This window comes from Podarcis liolepis, assembly GCF_965112155.1.
Source record: "Podarcis liolepis genome assembly, chromosome: 13".
Taxonomy (NCBI): Eukaryota; Metazoa; Chordata; class Lepidosauria; order Squamata; family Lacertidae; genus Podarcis; species Podarcis liolepis.
The window spans coordinates 23,172,356-23,199,062 of record NC_139573.1 but is presented as its reverse complement, the minus strand read 5'-3'; the positions used below and the strand labels follow the sequence as shown (position 1 = coordinate 23,199,062).

The following is a 26,707-nucleotide window of genomic DNA, read 5'->3' as shown; positions in this document are numbered from 1 at the left end:
CATATTTTCTAAGTTTTTGAGAAGAAAAACTGATGTGAAATATGGGAGGAGAATGTTTTGCTCAAAGATACCATAAACTGATCTCTTTGAGGTGTTTTAGCTTATTATATGAGCAACATGTATTCTTATCAGTTTGCTGAATAACATAGTGATCCTTCCTATTATCTCTCAATTATAAATAGTAAGCAGATATTTCACCAACTGCCTCCTACTCAACACTCTTCAGGAGATCATCTTCGCTGCCATTAGACATTGGTCTGAAAACCCTACTCCTTCTTCTTTCCATCCAGCTCCATCACTTTTTGAGACATGTTTCATTTAACAACAGTGCTGGGGACGAGATCTCCTTTGATAATAATGGGCAGTTAGTAGCTGGATTCGATGTCATCAACTGGGTGGTTTCATCCAACCAATCCTTTCACAGAATAAAAATTGGGAAAATGGATGCGCAAGTTCCTTCGGAGGAAGCGTTCACCATCAATGAAGAGGCCATAACATGGCATTACTGGTTTAACCAGGTAGGATCCAATTGGAGATTTAGGGTGAAAGTGTTTTAGAGAATAGTGTCAGTAACGGTATCTCTTCAAAACTGTCATGAAACATATAAGAGCCCAGGCGAAAGATTAGTGTCAGTATTCTCTCAAAGTACAACCTAGTTCTTTAACGAACAATCATGTTAATGATGCATCTGTTTCCAGTGTTGCTGTTAGTCTCACACCTAAGCCTATCATACAAAGCTACCAGGAGGTCTTTAAAGCCCTCCTTCTGTGTGTCTATGATGGAATGGAATTTGTACTTTAATCTGCATGTAAGATGCTGTCAGGAGTGATTGGTGAGTGCTAGAAGAGATAAGAGTCCGGGAATCCAGCCATATTTACAGGATTGATTGGTTTCTTTCTGCTATTTACACGGAGCTCTGAGAGTACATCTGCATCATGCAGTGTCAGATGCAGAGACTGGCGATGCTTTCGCTTTCTTCCAGCATAACCACTTCCGGAACCCTCCCCCTTTCCTTCCTCTGTTACAAGAGTGGCTGGGCCCCGGAAGCTGCTCCCCCCTCTCTGATTCATTGCTTTCTGACAGCCATTCGTCACCCTCCTCCTCCGAGGAACTACAACTGCTAAATATCGGAGGCTTATCTCTGTAGGTCCCTATTCTCTCCCCCTTCTCTGCCTCCAATTCCCTGACAGATGCATATGTGATTGAAATTCCTTAACATTGCAAAAAGAAGCGGAAAGGCCCATGAAATTTAAAGATTCCAAGCTCATTATTTTGCTTTCTCATTTATGGATTAGGCCCAGCCACTTTCTACATGCAGTGAGAGCTGCCATCCTGGTTCTAGCAAGAAAGTGAAAGAAGGGAAACCATTTTGCTGCTACAATTGCATCCCATGTCCAGAAGGGAAAATATCAAACAAGGAGGGTAAGTAAGTATAATTGATGCTACTGGGTGTTTTCTGTTCTCGGTATTTTAATTTGATTTGCGTGGGGACACATTTTTACAGTCAGGCTACTCCAAGCTTGATGTTTTCCCCTTGCAAATTTTGGTTTAATTGATATGGTATTGATCCAATAAGGTGAGGAAAATCAGGCTCCAAACTGCTTCACTTGGGTCACAGACTATTCATTTTCATGGTTTGGTGATGAGTGGATATGTTGTCACTTTCTGTTACTCCTCTTTCCACACTCATTATTCCTTCGTACTTTCATTTCATTTCTAGTCATGCTCATAACTATTTCTGGTGTGCTTCTGAATGGAACTAGTGGTGTACATTTTTTGTTGGTCCCTCAGATTTACACAGAACCAGAAAACTGCACAGGCAAACCACAAAAAGTCCTCTACAGTCTATTACACAGCATGTTAAAATTAAAAGTGTAAGCTGAGAATTTAAAGTTAATTTCTTTTCTATTTTGGCTGTGCTCCTATTTCCAGTGTTCCCGAATATATTTCCTATGAGCTCTCATAATTATGAAAAACCAGAAATCTCCAGAAACAAACTACAGTTAAATATCTTATTTAATGCGGTATGCTTGTGCAGGTTTCTGGTTTTGTTCAATTCTGAGGGATTTTTTTTTTTTAAAAAAAACCCAATACAACTATTTTGCACATGCCCTGTTGGTACTGATTTACCATAAGTAACTCAACAAATTGGAAAGTTGGGACAAACTTAAGAGGAACACCTACTGGTATGAATAGGAAAAACCTAAATTTTTCACATAGAAAATCACAGATGTAGGGGTCAACTTATACCACTGTGATAGGAACAATTTAGGCATATTATTAAGGTTTTATGTAAGATCAATACCATAGTCCTTTTCACATATTACTGGTGTGTGAGGTTCTATTTCACCCGTGAATTCTAAATCATGCTATGATCAACATAGTGGGAGCAAAAGACAGTGTTACTTTGCAGCTGTGGCTATATGTACAGCCCTGCATATATATATATATATATATATATATATATATATATATATATATATATATATATATATATATATGCTTTCGTAGATTTTCACGGGTACAGGAATGCAGGTTTTGGTGTCTTCGGGTGTCTTCCCGTGTAAGAGTTGGGGTGTCTAGGCGACGTTTCGACGAGGTCTCACTCATCATCTTCAGGCTGGTGCTTTCGGCTTCTTGTTACTGGAACAGAGCAGGATCTCAGTGTTTGAGTTCCTATAAATACTGTTGAGGGGGTGTGGTGTATAGCCTCCAACGTTCTGGGCAGAGAGGAAGTTCCCAGGTTAGTGTGCCTTTTCTTCTTTTGTTCCTTAATTACTTGAGGGATATCTTGAGTGATTTCTTGAGTGATATTCTGAGTACCACTTAGGTGGGTCATTAAGTGTGGATTAGTTGCTAAAGCTTTCGTGTCTTGACCTCTTGAGCTTGTGAAGAGTTTTTCTGAGAAGATGGCTGTACTGCACTTAGTTGTGCTCTGGCTTGGCTTCGTGTATAGGGGCGAGCTGTGGTTTTGTGCCCTGTGCCAGCCAGATCTGTGTAGGGATAGCAGGGGGGTGCAGCATCCGGAGGTGCCACTATGGTTTGGCTACTGGATGGTGTCTGTAATTTATCTGTGGAGAGGGTCTGGGTTTGGGTCTGGTGTGGTTGATTGGTGATGGCGTTCTGTGTGCCTCTGGTTCTGGTGTCGGTTTTTGTGGGGAGGGCTAATTTCCAGATGTCTGGCAGGCGGGACGTGTCGTCACGCTTGTTCATGTTGTGAGGGTGTTTCTCTATCTCGATGGCTTCCATGATTATTCTCTTGTGGTGATGTTCCATGTTAAAGAGCAATTTGGAATCTGCAAAATTAATTTCGTGTCCTGTTTCTTTCATGTGTTGGAAAAGAGAGGAAGTTTTTTCTTCTTTTTTGACGGCATTCTTGTGTTCTGCGATACGTGCATTTATTCGTCTGTTTGTTTGTCCAATGTACGTGGCTGGGCAGACTTTGCAGGGTATTTCATAGACCCCTTGGTTTTCCAACTGGATTTTATCTTTGGGGTTTCTGAGGATATTGGCTATTTTTTGGTTGGTGCAAAAGGCTGTTTTGATATTGTGTTTATGGAGGATTTTGCTAATTTTATCTGTAGTGCCCTTGATATAAGGAAGGAGGGCCATGCCATTGTTTTCTTCTGTGTCTTGGTTTTTGGGGGGTGTTTCTTTTTGAAAAAAAGAAGAAAAAACTTCCTCTCTTTTCCAACACATGAAAGAAACAGGACACGAAATTAATTTTGCAGATTCCAAATTGCTCTTTAACATGGAACATCACCACAAGAGAATAATCATGGAAGCCATCGAGATAGAGAAACACCCTCACAACATGAACAAGCGTGACGACACGTCCCGCCTGCCAGACATCTGGAAATTAGCCCTCCCCACAAAAACCGACACCAGAACCAGAGGCACACAGAACGCCATCACCAATCAACCACACCAGACCCAAACCCAGACCCTCTCCACAGATAAATTACAGACACCATCCAGTAGCCAAACCATAGTGGCACCTCCGGATGCTGCACCCCCCTGCAATCCCTACACAGATCTGGCTGGCACAGGGCACAAAACCACAGCTCGCCCCTATACACGAAGCCAAGCCAGAGCACAACTAAGTGCAGTACAGCCATCTTCTCAGAAAAACTCTTCACAAGCTCAAGAGGTCAAGACACGAAAGCTTTAGCAACTAATCCACACTTAATGACCCACCTAAGTGGTACTCAGAATATCACTCAAGAAATCACTCAAGATATCCCTCAAGTAATTAAGGAACAAAAGAAGAAAAGGCACACTAACCTGGGAACTTCCTCTCTGCCCAGAACGTTGGAGGCTATACACCACACCCCCTCAACAGTATTTATAGGAACTCAAACACTGAGATCCTGCTCTGTTCCAGTAACAAGAAGCCGAAAGCACCAGCCTGAAGATGACGAGTGAGACCTCGTCGAAACGTCGCCTAGACACCCCAACTCTTACACGGGAAGACACCCGAAGACACCAAAACCTGCATATATATATATATATATATATATATATATATATATATATATATTGCATTAGACCTCAACACTCAGGTAATGCAGAAAGAAGGCTTATGTCTTTTCCTGTTTCAGATATGAATGACTGTATTAAATGCACAGATGAGAAGTACCCAAGTAAGAATCAGGATACATGCATTCCCAAGACTGTAACCTTCTTGTCTTATGAAGAACCTTTGGGGCTCAGTTTAGGCTGCATTGCTCTTTCCTTTTCTTTGATCACAGCTCTGGTGCTGGGGACATTTATGAAGCACCATGGCACTCCCATCATCGTTGCCAACAACAGGGACCTCACCTACACCCTCCTCGTCTCCCTCCTGCTCTGCTTCCTTTCCACATTGTTGTTCATTGGCCAACCTCAGAAGTTGACATGTCTCCTCCAACAAGCTGTATTTGGCATCATCTTCTCAGTGGCTGTTTCTTGTGTGTTGGCAAAAACCATCACAGTAGTTCTAGCTTTCATGGCAACCAAGCCAGGATCAAGAATGAGGAGGTGGGTGGGGAAAAAGCTGGCCACCTGCATTGTTCTTTCCTTTTCCCTTATTCAAACTGGCATTTGTACTGTGTGGCTGCTGACCTCTCCCCCATTCCAAGATGTAGACATGCACTCAATGGTTGATGAAATTGTACTGAAATGTAATGAAGGGTCTGTGACCATGTTTTACATTGTCCTGGGCTATATGGTCTTCCTGGCAATTGCCAGCTTCACAGTGGCTTTCTTTGCCAGGAGACTACCTGATAGTTTCAATGAAGCCAAGTTCATCACTTTCAGCATGTTGGTCTTCTGCAGTGTGTGGCTATCCTTTGTGCCAACTTACCTCAGCACAAAGGGGAAATACATGGTTATTGTGGAGATCTTCTCTATCTTAGCTTCCTGTGCTGGCCTTCTGGGCTGCATCTTTTCCCACAAATGTTACATTATTGTGTTTAAACCTGAGTTGAACAACAGGGAACAGCTCATAAGGACTAAAAACTGAAGAATTTAATAAATCTCTTTCCTAAACTGTAATTTGCAATCTGGACTTATCTTTGTTTGTTCAAGTATTTGTTTTTGTTTTTGTTGTTACTCAGATATTGTAGTGATGATATGGTGTTTATTATTATGTTGTACACAGCCTTGGGAGTTTATGGTATTGTAAGTGGCATGCTTAAATGGTTATAATAATAGAAAAATCAATCTTGAGCAGTTAATGTGGAAGCCCTGGGCTGTCCAGATGACAAGACCCCCTCTTGGCCTTGCTGAGGTAATACAAAAGAAAGCAAAACAATATACTTGGCACCAGTTTGGCTGCAGGAATTGCCAGAAGTAAATGTCTTCCCTCCCCCAAATGTAATGTTATTGTGTTGAAGCCTGAGCTGAACAGCCAGAAACAGTTCATTAGGTAAAAACATGGAAGAATTTGAATACCCCTGTCTTTTATGATGATTTGAAAGCTGGATATGTGTGTTTGATCTGCAATATATTTGTAAATGTTTTTCCAACATAAAGTTTTTTATACCACTCCCCCTTGCTGAAAACTTGAATTGGAAAATTGAATCAATATTTCCTTAAAAGCAGGCTCAGCACTTGTCGCTTGCAAGTTCTGGATCTGCCTGCAGGTCTCAGTGGCTTTGTGACATCGGCACCCTTTTTGTTGGTCACCTGTGCAGCTGTTTAGGCACTGCAAATACTGCAGTTCTGCTTTTGAACAGGAACCAACCTCAGCTCCTATGTCAGTATACTCTTGGCAACTAGGAGGGAATAGCATTGCTGATCATTCAGGAGTGCAAGTGGGAGCCAGTGGTGGGAGAGAGAAATGTCACGTAATACAATTCTCACCAAGTAGAAGCATAAGGCGCAGAACTGTTTTTGATTGGCAATCCTGTGCTTTTAATTGTTTCACATTAGTTTATGGTGCAACATGTGCATGCTATTGAGCATTTTCATATAAATATAGTTACAGGTAGTAGGGTTTATTGAGAACCCTGCAAGACAAAAAACCTATGAGCTCATTTGTATTGCAGAAGCACAGCAAGAGTATTAGGCAATAAAACCTATTTCAGAGAACTGAATGGGGCTGGGAATCCATGTGGACATATTGGGCTGCTTTAGTGCTAGCAAATAATGAAATACCTATAGGAAGATATGTGCAGTCAGTCCCTGTATGCCTCTCTCACACTTCCCCCCAACAACAGCACTGTGATATATGTCAAAGTGTGCTTAACTGGGAGAGGGGATTTTACCCTCCCTTTCCAATAATTTAAAAAGAGGTGGTTTGCTCCCTTCCCTTCTTTGTAGGGACAGGAGGGGACAGGGAGACATAAGCAAGTAATTGCTGTGATATGTGGTGATGTACAAGCAGTGGGTGGGGAATGAGTTCATGTCTCTTTGCACAGACTACAACACTCAATGTGTTTTTTCAAGGAGGCCTGCATTGTCATCAAGCTTCTATAATTTGTTTTATTGTTCCAGATTGCATCCTAATATTTCTGGCGTCCCCCTTCTTTGTTATTCATTCCAAACATAATCATCAATTTCTTCCAAGCTAATCATGAGTGAAAACTTTTGTTCAGCTGTGAAAAACATGTTTTCTTCAGCATTCCATAGGGAATCGTCATATCTGAATGTTTGATTTCCTTCTTCTTCAGTTATCGAAAGCATTGCAATATTAATCTCTGGTGGAGTTTCAGTGGCCACGAGTAAAATAAACTTCAATGATTAAGAAGAATGTTATAAATATGCCTGGTACTATTTAGAGATAAGAGTAGGAACTGGAATAAGGCCAGTATCTAAAGGTTTATTCTCTGATACTTTTGCATTACATGACTCAAGATTTAGATCTGTGAACCAACTACCATTAGAGGAATCTCTAAGCATAGACACTCTGAGTTTAGAAAATCTGCATGTAGAGGGGGAAGTTGCCCTTCTACTGAAGAAGATGGTTGTTTTAGTGTTCTTGTTCATAGTATTCTTTTCTCAGATGCTATGCAAAGCTCATACTGTGAAATGTAAGGTTCATGGTCCACATTATCCACAACACATGTACCATCAGCCAGGAGACATTATCATTGGTGGCATTGCAACTTATGGTGGTTTCGTGAATTATTTATTAACTTTCACTGAAGATCCCCCACCAGGATTACTTGATAGCTTTTTGTAAGGACGGGAAAATTTGCTTATATTTTTATCCTTGTGTTTGTACCTGGCAAGACAAACTCTTAACAGTTTATTCTGAAAACAATGGGCGATGATGATGATGATTTCTTATCCACCCTTCCCCATAAGGTCCCAGGGCAGGTCACAATAATCCAAAAACACATTCTTAAAAACAACTAAAACAGATTATGATCATGAGTGAAAGTAGAAGGAAATAAACACTTATTTTCTGCACAGGAGAAAGTCAGGGTAAAATGTATTTAAGCCTTTATATTTTATTTCACTTCCACATTTTCTTTCTCCTCATTTCAGTTATTTCTTCGAATGATTCTGTGATGCTCAGAGGTCATCTGTGGTTTCTCTTAAGGCTCTGAATTCTTGCAACATTTGTTTCTTTGTATAATATTGGCCATACATAGGACATGCATTTTAACATTATGGGAATCATTCCAACCACAAGTTTCACAACCACCTTCATATATTCCTGATTCCTGGTCTTAAAACATATCCTCTTTTGCTGGCTATATTACATTTCCTTTTCTTGTTTCCCCAAAAATGTCTTCGTAAGAAAGTAGGTGATAGAGACATATAATGTAAAATGAGAATTTGGAATACATGTATGTGTGTATTAATATTTGAATGTTCCTGGCTCCTATTAGTAAACTCAAATTTATATTCTCACTCATATTAGCATACATTCCCTACATACTAATCAGTAAATATACAGTTGTGTTCTTAAGCTGAGCTCTGAAAATGTTTGGCTGTGTCTCTGCTGAGTTCAGCCTTGTAGCCATTTGAAGGATACTCGTCAGCTCTCTGAGTTGAAGAACCTTCATTCTTCAAGTGACACTGGAAAACAGATGAGCTTAATTTCTCCAGATAGATACAGCATATGCCTTAGTCTGTGCCTGGTTCATTTTGCATAGGCACCACAAGCACACCCATCAATTTGGACTGTTAGCAGCTGCAGTAAGAATAAATCACCAGAACATAAAACAATGTCCTGTTGATTGTTAAATTGCTTTTATTTGATTTATTTTATTTTAATATCGTTATTATATCATTCCCACTCTGAGATTGCTCTTGGTAATAAAGGGTGTGTGTGCAAATGGAACTGCAAATGCTATGTCAATCTGTGGCACAGTCTCATATTTAACTTTGTCCTAGATAAAACCATCCCCTCTGGAGGCAGAACCTATAAGTTCCCTCTCATGGATCCTTGTTCAGGTGGATAGGTATAAAAGGTCTCCATTGCTAATCTTTAACTACTAGCTGCCTGGAATAGAAGTTCTATGGTGAATAATATAATGAAGAAGGTGCAGGACACAGTGGAATTATCTTTAATTTTTGATGCAGAATGCAACTATTTTTATAGTGTTGTGACAAAGAATTACCAGCACATCTTGGCCTTGGCGTATGCAGTAAAGGAGATAAATGAAAACTCTCAGATACTACCGAATGTCACTTTGGGCTTCCACATCTATGACAGCTATTTCAATTCTAAGAAGACCTATCATGCCACAATGCTACTTATGTCCACACCAGAGAGGTTTGCTCCCAACTACATATGTGGCATCCAAAGTAATCTAACAGCAGTGATCGGGGGACTGGACTACCGAATTTCTGGTCTTGTGGCAGATATCTTGCATATATATAAGGTTCCACAGGTAGGGATTATGTGCCTGTATGGATGTGCAGACGATGGGATTTAATCCTTTTAAATGCCCCTCAGATCCTTGAATTTCAAATAATATGATGGGTGAGATACATAAGCATTATAGCATGTCTACAAAAAAGTAACATTTATGTCCTTATTGATGTTCAAATAATTTTTATCCCTTTATCTCTCTTTTATGAATGGGAGCTTATTCCGTAAGGTTAATGGTATCCTAACACAATTAAAATAATGGTAAAGACCCAAACCATTCTCCTCCTCCTCCTCCTCCTCCTCCTCCTCCTCCTCCTCCTTCTTTATTGAATTGATATACTGCCCTATACCCAGGGGTCTCATATAAAACATATTTAAAAAGTTCAGATTAAAATATCAGTGCAACCAAACATATGTAGTTGTGTGTGTGTGTTTATTGTGTGTGTGTGCATGCATGCACATGGATGCACATACTTCTTTATTTTATTTGTGGCTTAGGTCATTGTAACTATAACATATTTCCTGGGTTATATCTAACACTAGTCATAGTCAGAGTAAAGTAACTGAAATCAATGGTTTTAAGCTGATTTCAACATGGGTTATCAATGGTTATCACACCTTCTCCATTTTAAATTTACTGTTATTATTTTAGAAAAATATAGAAAATAATATAATATAGAAAATGAATCAAATGCTTTAATTGGTGCATAATTTAGTTAATGCATAAGTAACTAAGTGTAAAGCTACGTGATTGAAAAAGCAGAGTCTCTGTGCAATGTCAATATGAATATCCCATTCAGTGTTTGAAGCCCTTAACATTCTTAATCTATGGGCATAAAACACTGAAAGAATAGGAAGGTGGGCTTTAAGACTTATATAGCCATAGTACTTAATATAGACGTTCATTGTACAAGTAAATCACAATGTATGTCTGACTTTAGCTCAATTACCTTTAGGCACTTGGATAATAGACACACACACACAATTAAAAAGGGAGTAGAAAGGGGCTGGGGTTCTGGGGAAAATGACTTTGGCACTGCCACCTGCCACAGACCCCAATGTGTTTTAACTATGCACATTTTTGGCTTTATGTGCATGACCCATTATGTAACCCACGTGTAAGATAAATAAAATAAAATAAAGGTACATAAGGAGAGTCTTGCTAGATCAAACCATGGACCTCTCTCACACACAGAAGAGCACAAGCATGACTGCAATACCTTCTGTTATAGGAGATCTAGTATACCTGGAAGAAGTATTTCTTTACTGATCTTCTAATTCAAAACGTAATGTGAGAAGCGATTTGAATATCCTGTCTTCTGAGTTTACACCGCACATCATCAAACAATGAAGGAAGCTCTAGATATGACCCAAACTGAAATTTGGTTCATTTTAAAGTGTATATCGTTACACCCATACACATCTAATCTTTCTTGAAAATCTTTTGTCTCTGACTGCTAAGGTCAAATATTTGTGACAGAGAGGAAGTTTGGAGAGAAATAGTCCCCTCTGATGTTTCTACCCCCGATATAAACCAACTTGACAACCTTAGCATAAAAATGAAGCATCCCATCTTTAACATATTGTAATAACATTCCCATGTCTGTTGCAAACAGTGTATCTTAGTGAATTTTGTAATCTGAGTTCTTCAATAAACTGTTTAAACGTGACTACTAGTGTCACCCTTCTCAAATTTCCCCTTAGCTTCTCTATGGCTCTGCTCCAGAGATGGAAGATAAAACCACAGGAGCTTCCTTCTACAAAATGACCCCTGAGGAAACCCTTCAGTACACAGGGATTCTTTCTTTATTACTGCATTTCAGGTGGACGTGGATTGGAATCGCTGCAATGGATAATGATAATGGAGAAAGATTTCTGCAAATTGCAGTTCCACTGTTTTCCCAGAATGGTATATGTTTTGCCTCCATTGAAAGAGTTCCTATGAAAATTGCACTCACTGAATTTAATGACCTGCTAACATGGGGAGCAAAAATACGTGACAAACTCATGGATAGCAAAACCAATGTAGTAGTGTTCTATGGAGAGTGTAACTCCATGGTATATTTAAGATGGCTCCCATATTTATCGGAACAGAAAAATGCAACAAATTTACTAAGTGGTAAAGTGTGGATTATGACAGCCCAGATGGAACTCACATCATTTCTCTATCAAAAAGACTGGGACACAGAAATAATCCATGGTTCTCTTGCCTTCACAATTCACAGCAGTGAACTACCAGAATTCAAACCATATATTGAGAGCAAAAATCCTTCTAGCACAGAAGGTGATGGTTTTATCAGGGACTTCTGGCAGCAGGCCTTTGCCTGTGTATTCCCAAACACTGAGGCAGATGGGAAAATTTGCACAGGGGGAGAGAATATTGACAGTCTTCCAGCACCATTTTTTGAAACAAGCATAACTGGCCACAGCTACAACATCTACAATGCTGTCCATGCTGTGGCCCATGCTTTACATGCCATGACCTCATACAGAGTCAAATACAGCAAAATAGCACAGGAGGGACGACTGAAGCCTCAGACACAACAGGTGTGGCAGGTACTGTCCTCCTGAATATGCTCCTATGGCAATGTATAATATTTTAGGTATTGAAATAGGGCCTACCCAGTATAGTAAGTTGTCTCCCAAACTCTTCTTGTGCACACATTTACTTTCCCCTCATCTCCAAACACTCAAGAAACGCCTCTCTTTTCACCCCTCACGTGCTTCCCTTGTTGAAACTCTGTCCTTCAGCCACTCCCCATACTGCTCCTACCCCATACCTTCCTTCAGTCCTTTAATGTATTAGTTCTGGGGTCAGCAAACTTTTTCAGCAGGTGGCCGGTCCACTGTCCCTCAGATCTTGTAGGGGGCTGGACTATACTTTTTTGGGGGAAATGAACAGATTCCTATGCCCCACAAATGACCCAGAGATGCATTTTAAATAAAAGCACACATTTGACTCATGTAAAAACATGCTGAATCCTGGACCGTCCACGGGCTGGATTGAGAAGGCGATTGGGCCGGATCCGGCCCCCGGGCCTTAGTTTGCCTACTCATGTATTAGTTGAATGTAAAAAGACTTTTGTATGGCTGGCATGTTGCCTAATGTACAAAATTACCCTGCCCACTTTTGACTCTCACTCTGCCTGTTTTGTCCTTAGTCTCACTCACCACTGGCTTGCGGCCCGAGTAAAGTTGCCCATGAGACTGAAAATGGTTGCCTATTCCTGCTGTATAGTATGGTGGGGTTTTTTGTTTTTTTTAGTTAGCTTCTCTGATTGCATGTCGACATATCTGAGTTATTAGCAGCCAACTGTTGATGTCAGCTGTGGGTTATAAGTCAAATCGGAACCCTTCCTTGAGACCTGTGGATTGTAAATAGCAATCTGTAGCTGGGATGGCAGTCACCCTTTCTTTAGTTCTCATTCCTCTTCCTGCCTTTGGACCTACTGTTTCAGCCAACCAAATTTTTCTGGGTTCTGCTTCCCAGTGCATTCTCTTTAGTTAACATGCTGAGAAATCAAATTCTAAATTTAAGCTCACTGGTTATTTTATTAATCGTCCCCTATTCAAAACTGTTCAGGAAACCTTTAGTCTGCTGCCGTTAGACCTTCGTCTGAAAATCCCAAACTCTTTCCTTTTCCATCTAGCTCCATCATTTTTTGAGACGTGTTTCATTTAACAACAGTGCTGGTGACAAAATTGCCTTTGATCATAATGGGCAGTTACTAACTGGATTTGATTTTATCAACTGGATTGTTTCCTCAAACCAAACCTTTCACAGGGTGCAAGTGGGGAGTGTGGATCCAGAGGCTGTTCCAGAGAAAGCCTTCACCATCAATGAAGATACCATAACCTGGAACAACGGGTTTAACCAAGTATGATCCATTTTGGGGGGGCAGTTTCAGGAATGTCCCATTGTTGAATGAGCCCCGGCTCTCTGCATGAGTGTGTAAAGTAAATGTCATGGTGAACGCCAGTAGGAATGTTCTTGAATCAAAGTGCAACATTGTATGAATTGATGAATTCTTGGAGTTACAAAACATTCTGTCCTTGATATTCTGCTGTTTCTTTCAATAACTGAGATATTGATGGAGGGAAACTAATGTATTTATTTATTTATTTATTTATTTATACATATATACATTATTTATATGTATATAAATATTTATATATTTATTGCTTGGATTAGAGGAAAAGAAACACATTTGAAACCCTTCCTATGAGCCAGAACCACAGGACACTTTCACCATCAATCATATGTTTTTGCTCCATTTATTTCTTGACAATGTCTAGTTGAACTTAAGATGGGAATGGATATCATCACATTCAGTATTCCCATGATTGTATCTCATGTCAGGCAAATAACACTGCACTGAAAGGAGCTTGCAACAGGGATGAGTCTTTTAAAAGAGGCCCCGTGGAACATGTGTACTCTGTATCCAGGGGGCCTCTTTTAAAGGACTCACCCTGTAGATAAACCAAAATGCAATAGTCATAACCAAGTGTGTAAGCTGCATCACTGAGAAAAATGTGAAACCTTCTTTTCTGCCATGTGCTCAAAAGAATAGCACCAGGGTGCTCTATATTATCTACAGTGATGTATGTGGTCCACATAAAGTTGTCTCTTTAGGGGAAAATAAGTACTGGCAATTCCCCATTATGCATGTTTGAGTCACACACAACTGTCTTGATGTGTGCTGTCACGAAATAAATAAATAATTTGATTCGAAGCTGGAAATGGTGCAAAAGGGCAAAAATGGCACACAGAATGTCTTGAAATCCCAGGAGCCTTTGCACTGACCTTTGAGGAGAGTTAGATTTTAAGAAAGGAGGTTTGGCAGACATTTGTAGGTTTGGGGCAGAGTTTGGCAGAGTATGGCAGAGTTTTGGGAGGATTTGGGGGGATAGATTTTTCTAAGAATTAAAAATAATAATTTTACATGTTGTGTGTTGCATCAGCCCCATTCAACTTGGCCAGAGGTTAGGGAAGATAGGAGCTGTTCCTCAACAACTCTTGGAAAGTGGCACTTTGGTTACCTCTGGTGCAGAAGACCTTCCAGGGGTCTTCTTCTTCCAGAAGAATGCCTTATAATCAGCAAGTCAACTTTGGGCAACAAAGTTTTAATATATAGATAGATAATGGAGTACTATCTTCATTCTTTTAACAAATGCCAGAAACGTTGACTCCATTCATACATGGCTACACAGTCTCTTCTGTAGTTCACAGTGTATAGACAGGTGGAAAGCCCCCAGAAGTGTGAGAATTTGAAGCTGTTTCTTCTTCTTCTTCTTCTTCTTCTTCTTCTTCTTCTTCTTCTTCTTCTCCTCCTCCTCCTCCTCCTCCTCCTCCTCCTCCTCTATGGATTAGGCACAGCCACTTTCTGTATGTTGTGAGAGTTGCCACCCTGGTTCAAGCAAGAAAGTGAAGGAGGGAGGGCAATTTTGCTGCTATGATTGCATACCTTGTCCAGAAGGGAAGATTTCAGACCAAGAGGGTAAGATATATGTAGATAGATGATAGATAGATAGATAGATAGATAGATAGATAGATAGATGATATAGATAGATGATAGATAGATAGATAGATAGATAGATAGATAGATGATAGATAGATAGATGATAGATAGATAGATAGATAGATAGATAGATAGATAGAGATAGATAGATGATGGATTGATAGATGATAGATAGATGATAGATGATTGATAGATAGATAGATGATAGATAGATGATAGATTAGGCTTCAAATGCCATGACCCAAGGTTCTTTGGGGGACTGTATGCTTTAAAATTATGCTGTGGATGTGAAAACAGTCCTTAGAGGAGACAAAAGTAAAAAGAAAAGAAAAGAAAGAAATTATTAATGGTACTGATGTTTTCAGTGATGAGCTCACAAGTTCATGGCCATAGACCTCTCCTCATTTTACTCATATGTAAAGACCAGTTGTGGGTTTAAGCTCATGCAGGGAGCCCCGACATATACAGAAAGTTCCCTGCTGTAGACAATATGATCGTATTGGAGAGGGAAAGAGATGGTTTCATAGTTTTAAAATGGAAAAAAGAGAATACACTGTGATGTCACTTGGTTCTTCCTTTGAACACTGCTTTGATGCTACTGCTGATGCAGGGAATGGTGACCTCACCTTGCTGCTTTACATCTAACACGTTCTAAATAATATTTCAAAATTTTATCAAAGAATTTCTTCTATAATTTACATAAACAAATTTTACCAGTATGAAAGAAATCATCTATTCGTATGCTTTATAGTCCATGGTATGTTTATGAGTTCATGAGTTCTTTGCCCACTAGTCATGTGGGAAGGCTGGACATGCCTTCAAAATTATGCAGAGAGCCTCTACTCTTATAGAAAGCTCTCTGCTGCAGATGGTATGATCAGTACAGTAGTGATGGTTGGGTCATGCAGGAATAAACTGACCACAACAAAACCCCCTTTTCAGCAATTTTGCCCTCTATATGTGAGCAGAGTAAGGTGTGAAGAGGTCTTGTTTCTTTTTGTTTCAGATATGAATGACTGTAATAAATGCACAGATGAAACATACCCAAGCAAGAATCAGGATAAATGCATTCCCAAGATTGTAACCTTCTTATCTTATGAAGAACCTTTGGGGCTCAGTCTAGGCTGCATTGCTCTTTCCTTTTCTTTGGTCACAGCTCTGGTGCTGGGGACGTTTATGAAGCACCATGACACGCCCATCATTGTTGCCAACAACCGGCAGCTCACTTACACTCTCCTCGTCTCCCTCCTGCTCTGCTTCCTTTCTGCATTGCTATTCATTGGCCAACCTCAGAAGTTGACATGTCTCCTCCAACAAGCTGTGTTTGGCATCATCTTCTCAGTGGCTGTTTCTTGTGTGCTGGCCAAAACTGTCACAGTGGTATTGGCTTTCATGGCCACCAAACCAGGTTCCAGAATGAGAAAGTGGGTGAGGAAAAGTCTGAGCAACTCTATTGTTCTTTGTTTTTCCCTTATGCAGGCTGGAATCTCTACCACATGGTTGGCAACTTCTCCCCCCTTCCCAGATGTGGACATGCACTCTGTGACTGAAGAAGTTGTCCTGGAATGTAATGCAGGGTCTGTAACCATGTTTTACAGTGTCCTGGGCTACATGGGCTTCCTGGCGATTGCCAGCTTCACTGTGGCTTTCTTTGCCAGGAAACTACCTGATAGTTTCAATGAAGCCAAGTTCATCACTTTCAGCATGTTGGTCTTCTGCAGTGTGTGGCTATCCTTTATTCCAGCTTATATGACCTCTAAGGGCAAATACATGGTTGCTGTGGAGATCTTCGCTATCTTAGCCTCCAGTGGTGGTCTTCTGGGTTGCATCTATCTTCCAAAATGCTATCTTATTGTGTTGAGGCCTGAGCTGAACAACAGGGATCATCTAATAAGGAGAAAATTGTGAAGACTGATGAAAAGGAAAGTTGTGTCGATTGAGCTTTCAGCAGCTCTTCTTGAAATTCAGAAGCCCTTATATAGAGTGTGGAACTCTGTGCTCACCATAGATGGACAAATCTGTCATTTCCAGTTGTTTAACCTTCCCATTTTTTGAAGGACAGCCATTCATATATATCCCATGCCATTCTTTCTAAATGCAATATTTCTTCTCAATCTCTGTGATTCTGTTCACTCATTAGTTATATTTTTTAAATAAAAACTTTATCGCTGGGGAGGGTTCTGATTTGCACTACAACAAAGCTGGAGTAAATTAGTTTCAAAGCACTATATCCCTAGTTTTTATTGTTCCAATCCCAATCAGCTTTCATGCAACATGGAGGAATTTAAAGATGCTCTGCTGCATGTTTCCCCTCTTTGGTCAGGTATCAGTAAATTCAGTAAACAGCACTGAAGAAAATGAAGCAGTAGACTGCAATGTGTAAATGTGGGATTTAAGTTCCTTTTCACCCCACCACTGTTCTACCAAATCTATAGAAACCGATTTCTGCCCGCTCCGCCCCCCATATATTTTATTTGTGTCAGCCATCAGCCATAGCAATAAAACAACAATATGATATACAAAGAATAGAAATACAAATAAAAAGTTGATTATATAAAATATATTTTAGGGTTTTGAATCAATAGTCAAGTAGCGGATCTTATTCTAATTGCCCCAGCTAAAAACCTTGCAACCTTTTGTGTCACCTGCTCATCTTGATCTGCCAAGAGAAAGGATCAGGGGCGCCGACTTATAAAAAATATTGGGGGGGCCCATACCGGGGTCCTGCCGCTGGTTCGCTCGGGTAGCCGGGAGAACGCAGTTCGAGGTGGCGGTGTTGGGGAGAGACCCTCGCTCAGGGCGCCACGAGACTTGGCGGCCGGCGGCCTATCTGGGGGGGTTTGGAGCGTATTTCGGCGGAGCGATTGGGGAGGAGGGGGCTTGTTGCCGGATTCTTCAGCTGAGCCGGAGATCCGCTGCTGGGGGTCCCTGGGCCGAGTTGTGAGCACGGCCTGCTGAAGGGAGATCCAGCCGATTGCGCGACGGGGACGGCCGGGGGTCTCTGGCTAGGGCGCGCGGCTGGCTGGCTGGCGAGGGAGCAGGTGGGGAGGAGGCGGGGGTCCTCACTCTCTTAGGAAACGCACCCGCACGCCCGATTGCCATGAAGTCCGAAGGGGGCGTGTGTGGAATTAAAAAGCAAAAACGAGATACGGGCAGGGCAGGCAAAGAGTTTTCCGCAAGAGGATGGAGGGCAGGTTGAAGAGAAAATCACTCAGGATGAGACAGTCAAATCAGCCATGATAAAATGGGCTCAGGATATTGGGTATAACATCATGTTTGAGGACTGGGAAAGGTTATGGACCACCGGAATGAAATTCAGGCATGTAATGCCTTGAAGGAAAATATTATGAAAATGATTTATAGGTGGTACATGACCCCAGTCAAGCTTGCAAAAATATATCACCTGTCTGATAATAAATGTTGGAAATGTAAGGAGGCTGAAGGGACATTCTTTCACCTCTGGTGGACTTGTCCAAAAGTGAAGGCCTTCTGGGAAATGATCTATAATGAGTTAAAAAAGGTATTTAAGTATACCTTTCCCAAGAAACCAGAGGCCTTCCTCTTGGGCATTGTTGGCCAGAAAGTGTTAAAGAAGGATAGAACTTCCTTTATGTATGCAACTACAGCAGCAAGAATACTTATCGCAAAATATTGGAAGACACAAGATTTGCCCACACTGGAAGAGTGGCAGACGCAATTGATGGACTACATGGAACTGGCTGAAATGACTGGCAGAATCCGAGATTTGGGAGAAGAAACAACGGAAGAGGACTGGAAAAAAATTAAGGACTATTTACAAAAACAATATAAGTTGTATGAATGTTAAAAATTTAAACGATTCGGAAACTATAGCTTCAGCAATTAGATTTGGGAAACAGGAAATTATATTTTAAGTAAGAAAAGGTCAAAATCTAAGGTAATACTATGTTTAATTTAAGATATAAGTAACTGATGAAAAGTATGTTAAATTTAGAGGTATAGTATTTGAAAAGTACAAAATAAGGTACGAAACAATGTAATAATTTGCTGATATCTTTATTATAAAGAATGCAGGGTAAGGGAGATGCGAGGAAGTCCAGTTAGTTATATAAAAAATGTGTTGAATGGTTGGTTTTCTTTTCTTCTTTTTCTTTTTTTCTTTTTCTTGTTCTTTTACTTTTTTCTTCAGTGTATGTTTCTAACTTTGTATTTTTAATAAAATATTTATTAAAAAAAAGAGAAAATCCTTTCGCTTTTCTGGGGCGCAGGGAAGTCTCAGAGCCAGAGGTTGGGGAAGGGACCCCCTTTGCTCTGCCCTCTTCTCCCATCTTAGATTCGCATGGGGGTCCCTGCCCGAGCTTGCCTGGCCACCGGGCCACACAAGGGCCGCGCTCTACGCGGCGCACCTTGCTAGCCGCGCAGCTGTCCTCCGCGGCTGCGGAGCGGCCCTGCGCCGGTGCCCAGCCCCTCTGGGCGCCCGCTGCGCTGCCAATGACAAGCGGGTGACATCGCGGGCGGGGAAGGCATCGCTTTCTTTCCCAATCCTTCATCCTCCCAGTCTTCCAGCCCTTTTTTGGGTTGGAAGCTCGTCTTGTTCACCCTTCTCCTTTCTTCACCCTGCGCGCAATTTTCCTCCCTCGTCTCCCTCCCCATTTCTCCTTCCTTCCTTCCTTCCTGACTGACTGACTGACGGGCTTGGGCTCGGGCTCATGCTCGGGCTCGGGCTTCGGGTCGGGCTCAGGCTCAGGCTCGGGCTCGGGCTCGGGCAGCCACAGCGTCGGCGGTGTTGGCGATCGGCGGCGCGGGGGGATGGCCCTCCCGGGGGAGCCGGCGCTGCTCAATGGGGTTGCCAAGGAGACAGGCCGGCCGCCCCCCTTCCCCGGCCCGGCGCCCCCCGCCGCGCCGGTGCCCGTTATCGAGCTGGTGCGCGCCGGGCGCCCTATAAAAGCCGCGGACGCGCCCACCGCCGCCCGAGATTATTGGGGCGGCTGAGCCCCCCCCAAACGAATTTTTGAGGGGGCTCGGGCCCCCTCAAGCCCCATGGAGTCGGCGCCTATGGAAAGGATAGTGTGGCAGTGGCTGGGCAACCCATAATGGACAATAAAAAGGGGTGATAACCTCATTCCTCAAGTCTTTAAAAAGAGTGCAAGCCAGAAGGACATGTGTCACTGATTCAGTACTGCCATCTCCACAGGAACATAAGCGTTTTTCGTGTGGAAACTGTTGAAATTGTCCCTCAAGTACAGCCAAGGGCAATACATTCAACCTTGTGAGAGTAAAAGCGCATCTATGTTTTACAGTTGCTAGGTTATGCAGATAGGGTGCCAGAGAGTCAAATGGGAAGGTGGAAAATAGTCATACCATGGGCAAAATTTCCTTATTGTGGCCAAGTTGTTCTAGCGCTCGATATCATTTAGGCACAGACAAATTAGACTGATTGCTTTACTAAAACCCAAAGTGAGTAGCTGTTGTGGTGATAAGCCACAAGAGTGAAGTTTTTGATACACAATTTTAGACCAGGCACTCTTGTGACAATCTTGCAGCACTAGGGATATTAGACCGGAGGGATTTGAGTTTAGGCAAAGCCAATAGTTAAGTGTCCTGTGCCAGATCGGTAATTCTACCGAGGGAAGATTAGCCTCTAGGTGCAATGATGCATTTGGGGCACAGGGTGGTACTTGATACTAAAAAAAAACTTTTAATCCACCAGTACCTGTGGTAATTTAAGTGTGGTTCCAAAAGAGCATAGACACCTCTTTTTGAAAGTGAAATAATCAAATATTTATTTCAATTTTACAAAACAATTATTTAAAAATGGATAGTTATGTTTAATGAAAAGGATACAATGTAAAAACAACCACTCTCAATTCAGTTATGATTCAGAATGTTTAATAGGCTGCTGTTTCTTTAACAAAAAGGGGGATAGCTATGAGAGTTTCATTCCCCACAATTCAGATCCATAGCCAATTACACTGACTCAACTCCATTTAACACCGTGTTCACTAGGTCCTGATAACTGCACTTGCAAGTCTTCTCATAAAAAAAAAACTTAATTTAAATATTTATTCTAATAAACGTCATTTTGTATGCAGTTTTTACTAATATACTCATGGGGGGGAATCCCCTATTTTTGTTGTTGTTATTTTTGCTAACATATGTATTTTTAAACAGCTTTCGGTTCATTCTATACAACAAAGTGTATAGGAAGAAGGGTTTCTTCCTGCAGGCTTCTTCTTCTGGAGGCTGATTTCTTGAAACCCTTTTTGATTCCCTGTATTCTAGATGTTCTTAACTCTTCTTTTTCATGTTTTCAAAAATTGTTTAACTGGAGGCCTTACTAAAACCTTAAGTAAAAGCATGGGCTGTTGGTGGTTGGGAGGCATTTGTCTGATGCCTTGCTATTTTCTTAATACCTAAATGCCATAGTATTCTACACAGTATAAGGAGTAGCTTAATAAAGTTAAATATCAATAAAAGAGCTGTTCAATTGAGGCAGCAAGGGTAAAAACAAGCTACCATCCAGCTGGTGGGAGCAGGGAAATTTGGAAGGCAGGGTTCAGTTGCCTCCATTCCCTCTGAGAGTACAGGCTGCATCCCAAACTACCCCAACTCCTGGTGTTGTGGAAAGTCCATTTTAATTATGCTTGCAGCTTACAATGGAAAAGCAATGACTGGGTCATGCTAGGAACAACCCATGTGGCTCATCGATCCCTGTAGTTTTGAAAAGAAGGCTACTCCTATCATGAAAGAAGTTACTTTTGTCTCTAGCTCCAGAGCACAGCATTATTTCTGGTGTCATTTTTTTCTTGTATACCATTCCAAACACATTGTCAGATGTGACAAACATAATTTATTCAACAATTCCATTGGGAACCCCAAGAGTGGAACCCATGACCACCTCCCTCTTTAATTACTATCAAATGCCTAGTAATTCATTCTTCTTGTCTAGCTCCCTGTGGGATTCATGAGCCACAAACAAGATTTACAGCAAACACTGTTAAGCAAAGGCAACCAAGACTGTTATAAATATACCCAGCACCATGTGGGGCAGGGGAAAGGGACTGGTAGCAGAAACAGTCCTCCAGTGTGATCTCTAATAGTTTCTATTATTCACTCCAAGGCTCAAATAAAGAAGGCTGTTAGTCATCAAGACACTATATAGTGTTGTAAAAGAAAATAGCAGAATTTCCGTGTAAAAAATAAAATTATCCTTGTAGTGAGGATGGTGGTTTTAGTAGTCTTCCTGCTGGCACTGCTTCCTCACAAGTTATGGACATCTCATGCTGCTAAATGTAGGGTTTGTGGTCCACGTTACCCACAACACATGTACCATCGGTCAGGAGACCTCATCATTGGTGGCATTGCAACTCATGGTAGCTTTTTCGATAGTTCAATAGCTTTCACTGAAGACCCTCCACCAGCATTGCTTGAAGATTTCTTGTAAGCACTTATTCTTTATTTGTTTTAATCTCTTTGTATTTTGTCACTGAAATGAGCAGTGGTAGAACTACAGTCTATAAACAGTGGCTTCTTGTCTTAGATGTATAAAAAGGTAATACATTAATACAATGCTGAAATGGAACACACACCCCCAGGGGGATACATTTAAGCCTTTAGAAGTTATTTTATTTCTCTTCACTATATCTTTCATTGGCTGTGTTACCAAAATTTTGCTGTGATTTCTTTGTTCCATCATATCTCTCACTTCTTTCTATTCTCACACTTTTGTTCTGCTATCTTAGCATAAGGCATATTAGACTCATGTTATCAAGAAACCCTATTGTAAAGTGTAGCCCTTAGTGTTTAATGCTCAGAAACATCATTCTGCACATGATTGTGCAGTGCAAGTGTTTATGGAAGCATGGCAGAGGAAGTGAACAATGACACTAGATAGTCTCATGAACAGAAGGTGTAAGTGTAAAAAAAGGGGAAGGGTAGGAGAGCCTACTTAATGTTGGTTCAAGGAAAAAAGTACAAAGAGGGAGAATTTCCTTTGATGCCAAGAGCCAAGTTTAAGGCAAGTACTATTTGGTGAGAGAACCTCAGAAGAGATTTTAATTCACAAAATAGGCAGCAAAGTAAAGAGTGGAAATATAGGCTTTAAATTGTTTAGGATACACCTTTCCATGGGAGTTCCAAAATTGCCCTTTATAAAAGTTCCTTTCAAAGATTCCCTCTTCCCCAGCATAGGAAAAGACCACATGTGGAAAGTTTTTTTTTAAAAAAATGCTTACTTAACAAACTCTCCACAGGTCAAATTAATGTGCTGTTGCATATAAGAGTCAGAAATGCTGCACAGGGAGTAAGATGTGGCTTTATAACCAAATGATCAAAGTTTATAAATTATTGGTATAAGTACATGAAAATGGCTGGTGACAGCTGTGTGGCTGAGCTGGAGCAACCATCTCAGACGGCATTGCGTGCTGAATTCTCAGGTAGACTGGGGAGAGGAACAAAGGCTTGATTACCTATTTCCTCCTCAGGCAAGGGGAAGTGACAAAGCTACTTACCCCCAAGGTAAGGGGAAGTGACTCACATGTTAGCTAGGAGAACAATCAGTTACTTATCAACTAGTTAAAGCTCAGAGACTGTCCTTCTTGTTTCTCTAAACCTTCAGTGGAATCTTCCAGTTAAACCTTTCACCATTACACAGGCATTCCCATTTTCAGTGTGAATTAAACCAATTGTACTTACAAAGTGCTTCATCTATTGTTAGGCTCTCTGCTTTCTGTCCAAGCAGTCCCAATGGGCAGCACCTACCACTGCTCCTGGGAAACAGAAACAAACCACAGCTTGCTTTTGTATATGCAGGCTGGGCACAAAATCACAATTTGTCATCTCACAATTTGGCTCGAGGCGGTAATAAAATAATAATAATGAGGAAGAAGATTCAGAACATAGTGGTTTATTATTATTATTTAGGTGTGGAATAGTTTGATACAGAATGCAACTTTCATTCTAGTGCAGTGCCAAAGAATTACCAACACATTCTGGCCCTGGAATTTGCAGTGAATGAGATAAATGAAGACCCTCTGATCCTACCCAATATCACCTTAGGCTTCAACATCTATGACAGCTATTTCAAGGCAAAGCAGACCTACTATTCTACAATGCTACTTTTATCTACATTGGAGAGATTCGTTCCGAACTACAAATGTGACATCCAGAATAAGCTGACTGCAGTGATTGGAGGACTAGACTCCAAAATCTCTGTTGCAATTGCAAATATCCTCGATATCTATAAGATTCCACAGGTAGGTAAGGCACACATGCTCATTTGTATGTGGGAATAGTGTATAATTAATATTATTTATTTATTTATTTATTCATTCATTCATTTATTTATTTCAGATATGTATATAATGGTTAATGCTTGGATTTTTTATGGATGTACATAAATAATAATCAGAATTAGAATTCATCATAGAACCAAAAACATTGCTTTTCATGCTTTTAAATGTTTTGTGGAATAGAAAAGATTTCAAAGTGCAAAGGAAGCACATCAGGGACAGAGCAAGAAGGGAGGTCCACTACCCAAGTGTTGGGGGAATTTAGGGGTTCAAGCCCAATGTCTTTGGCTGCCTGGAACAGTCAACAGAATCCAGACACCAGTTTTTCATAAAATGAGACATTTGTTTCGGCAGTGAGACATAGGTGGATACAATTGTGCAAGGTCTCCTGTTTGCAGGCATTGCACACCATAATACATTGCAGTAAACACAGGGTTGGACCACCAATGTACACATACATATTTATATCTTTTAAAAAATATTTGTTTCTGACTGATTGTGAAAGAGCATGAGTTCTGAGGAAATACACTAAGTTCTTTCCCCAACCATAAAAGGAATTTGCTTAGACCCTATTGTCTCTTGGTCAGCCCTGTATCTTTAGCATGGGATAATAACCACTGACTTTATGAGGTTGACGTACACTTTGTGTCTTAATGTCAGGGCTGGAGAACCTTTTTCAGCCAAAGGGTCTTATCTTCTTGTATGCAAAATTTTGAGGGCCACATGGTGGTGGTGGGCTGGGAAAGAATAAGAAGTCAGTGGGTCAATGAATGTAAAGTTTAACTTTGTAGTGTAGGCTAGTTTCGAGACAAAGAGGCATTATCATAGATTAAGGACTCACTCTAGCTAGGCAAAAACACTCATTGTAAGAAGCAGGGCAACTGGCAGGTGTGGCCTGGAGAGAGTTCTGAGACACAGATAAAGAGGCCTAGAAAGCTGCTTTTGGTGCCTAGGCCTGAGTTTCCAGACCAGCGGGTGGCGCTGTGGTATAAACCACAGAGTCTAGGGCTTGCCGATCAGAAGGTCGGTGGTTCGAATCCCTGCGACAGGGTGAGCTCCCATTGTTCGGTCCCAGCTCCTACCAACCTAGCAGTTCTAAAGCATGTCAAAGGGCAAGTAGATCAATAGGTACCACTCTGGCGGGAAGGTAAATGGCATTTCCGTGTGCTGCTCTGGTTCGCCAGAAGCAGCTTAGTCATGCTGGCCACATGACCCGGAAGCTGTACGCCAGCTCCCTCAGCCAGTAAAGCGAGATGAGCACTGCAACCCCAGCGTCGTCCGCGACTGGACCTAACGGTCAGGGGTCCCTTTACCTTTACACATGAAACTACAGCTTAAAAATTGCTATACTTATCTCTCCTTAAATCTTTGCCTCTGTTCAGCTTGTGTATGGTTCTGCTCCAGTGATGAACGATAAAGCCCCAGGACTTTCTTTCTTCCAGATGACCCCTAAGGAAACTCTTCAGTATTCAGGGATGCTCTCTTTATTACTGCATTTCAGTTGGATATGGATTGGGGTCATTGTTATGGACACAGACAATGGAGAGAGATTTCTGCAAATAGCAGTTTCACTGTTCTCCCAGAATGGTATTTGTTTTGCCTTCATAGAAGTGCTCCCCTTTTCAATTTCTTTCACTGAATTTGATGATAAGTTAGAACATGGGTCAAAAATACACACTAAAGCCATGAACAGCAAAGCCAATGTAATAGTGTTTTATGGAGAATCTAATGCTATGATGTATCTGAGATGGTTTCCATATCTGTCAAAAGAGGAACATGAGACAAATATATCAAGAGGGAAAGTGTGGATACTGACAGCCCAGATGGAGCTCACTTCATTGGCCTTTCAAAAGAATTGGGATACAGATATAATCTTTGGTGCTCTGTCATTCACAATTCACACCACTGACCTACCAGCGTTCAAGCCATTTGTTGAGAGCATCAGTCCTTCCAGGACAAAAGGAGACAGTTTTATCAGAGACTTCTGGCAGCAGGCTTTTGGCTGTGTATTCCCAAATACTGTTTTGGAGAGGGGAGATGGATATATTTGTACTGGCGATGAGAAACTGCAGAACCTTCCTGGAACGTTTTTTGAAGTGAGCATGACTGGTCACAGTTACAACATCTACAATGCTGTCTATGCTGTGGCCCATGCTTTGCATGCCATTGCCTTGTCTAGAGTGAAACACAGTGCAATAGTGGATGGAAGGGTTTTGAAGTTTCAGAATCTCCAGATGTGGCAGGTAGGGGCATGAACATCATCATATAACTTTGCATGGTATCTTAGGTCTTACAAAAGGCCTCCAGCATAGAAACCTATTCATCATATTCTTTGCATGGTATCTTAGGTCTTACAAAAGGCCTCCAGTGTAGAAACATATTCCTCACATTCTTCCTGTGCTCACATTATCATCACTCTTTCTCTCCAAATCATATTAAAGCTATAGAAAAGTAAAAGTATAGGGCATTTATAAACATGTGCAATTTATCAAGCACAAATACTTGGGGAGTTTTTTGGAGCTGCAAATGGAATAGCAACTTTGCTGCAGAGCTTGGCAATCCAAATGACATTCTGTAACTAGGCTAGGAGTAACCTTTCTGTAGCTGTG

The 26,707-nt window shown here is 41.1% G+C and overlaps 1 protein-coding gene across 3 annotated transcripts in view; it reads left to right on the top strand.

The window, feature by feature from the left end:
* Window positions 1–464: 464 nt before the first annotated feature.
* The window catches only part of LOC310692301 (vomeronasal type-2 receptor 26-like), a 30,870-nt gene continuing 4,627 nt past the window's right edge, over window positions 465–26,707 (top strand). Inside the window, exons 1-6 of one of the 3 annotated variants that reach the window (XM_083473015.1) lie at window positions 465–518; window positions 1,296–1,422; window positions 4,752–5,019; window positions 16,309–16,406; window positions 23,771–24,062; window positions 25,481–26,341. In XM_083473015.1, coding sequence (XP_083329141.1) covers window positions 1,391–1,422; window positions 4,752–5,019; window positions 16,309–16,406; window positions 23,771–24,062; window positions 25,481–26,341 — 1,551 coding nt within the window. In that variant the 5' untranslated portion in view covers window positions 465–518; window positions 1,296–1,390. Of the gene's footprint in view, window positions 519–1,295; window positions 1,423–4,751; window positions 5,020–15,145; window positions 16,407–21,927; window positions 22,249–23,770; window positions 24,063–25,480; window positions 26,342–26,707 lie in introns of those variants that run through there. The other 2 variants (XM_083473014.1, XM_083473016.1) reach the window with 2 other exon arrangements.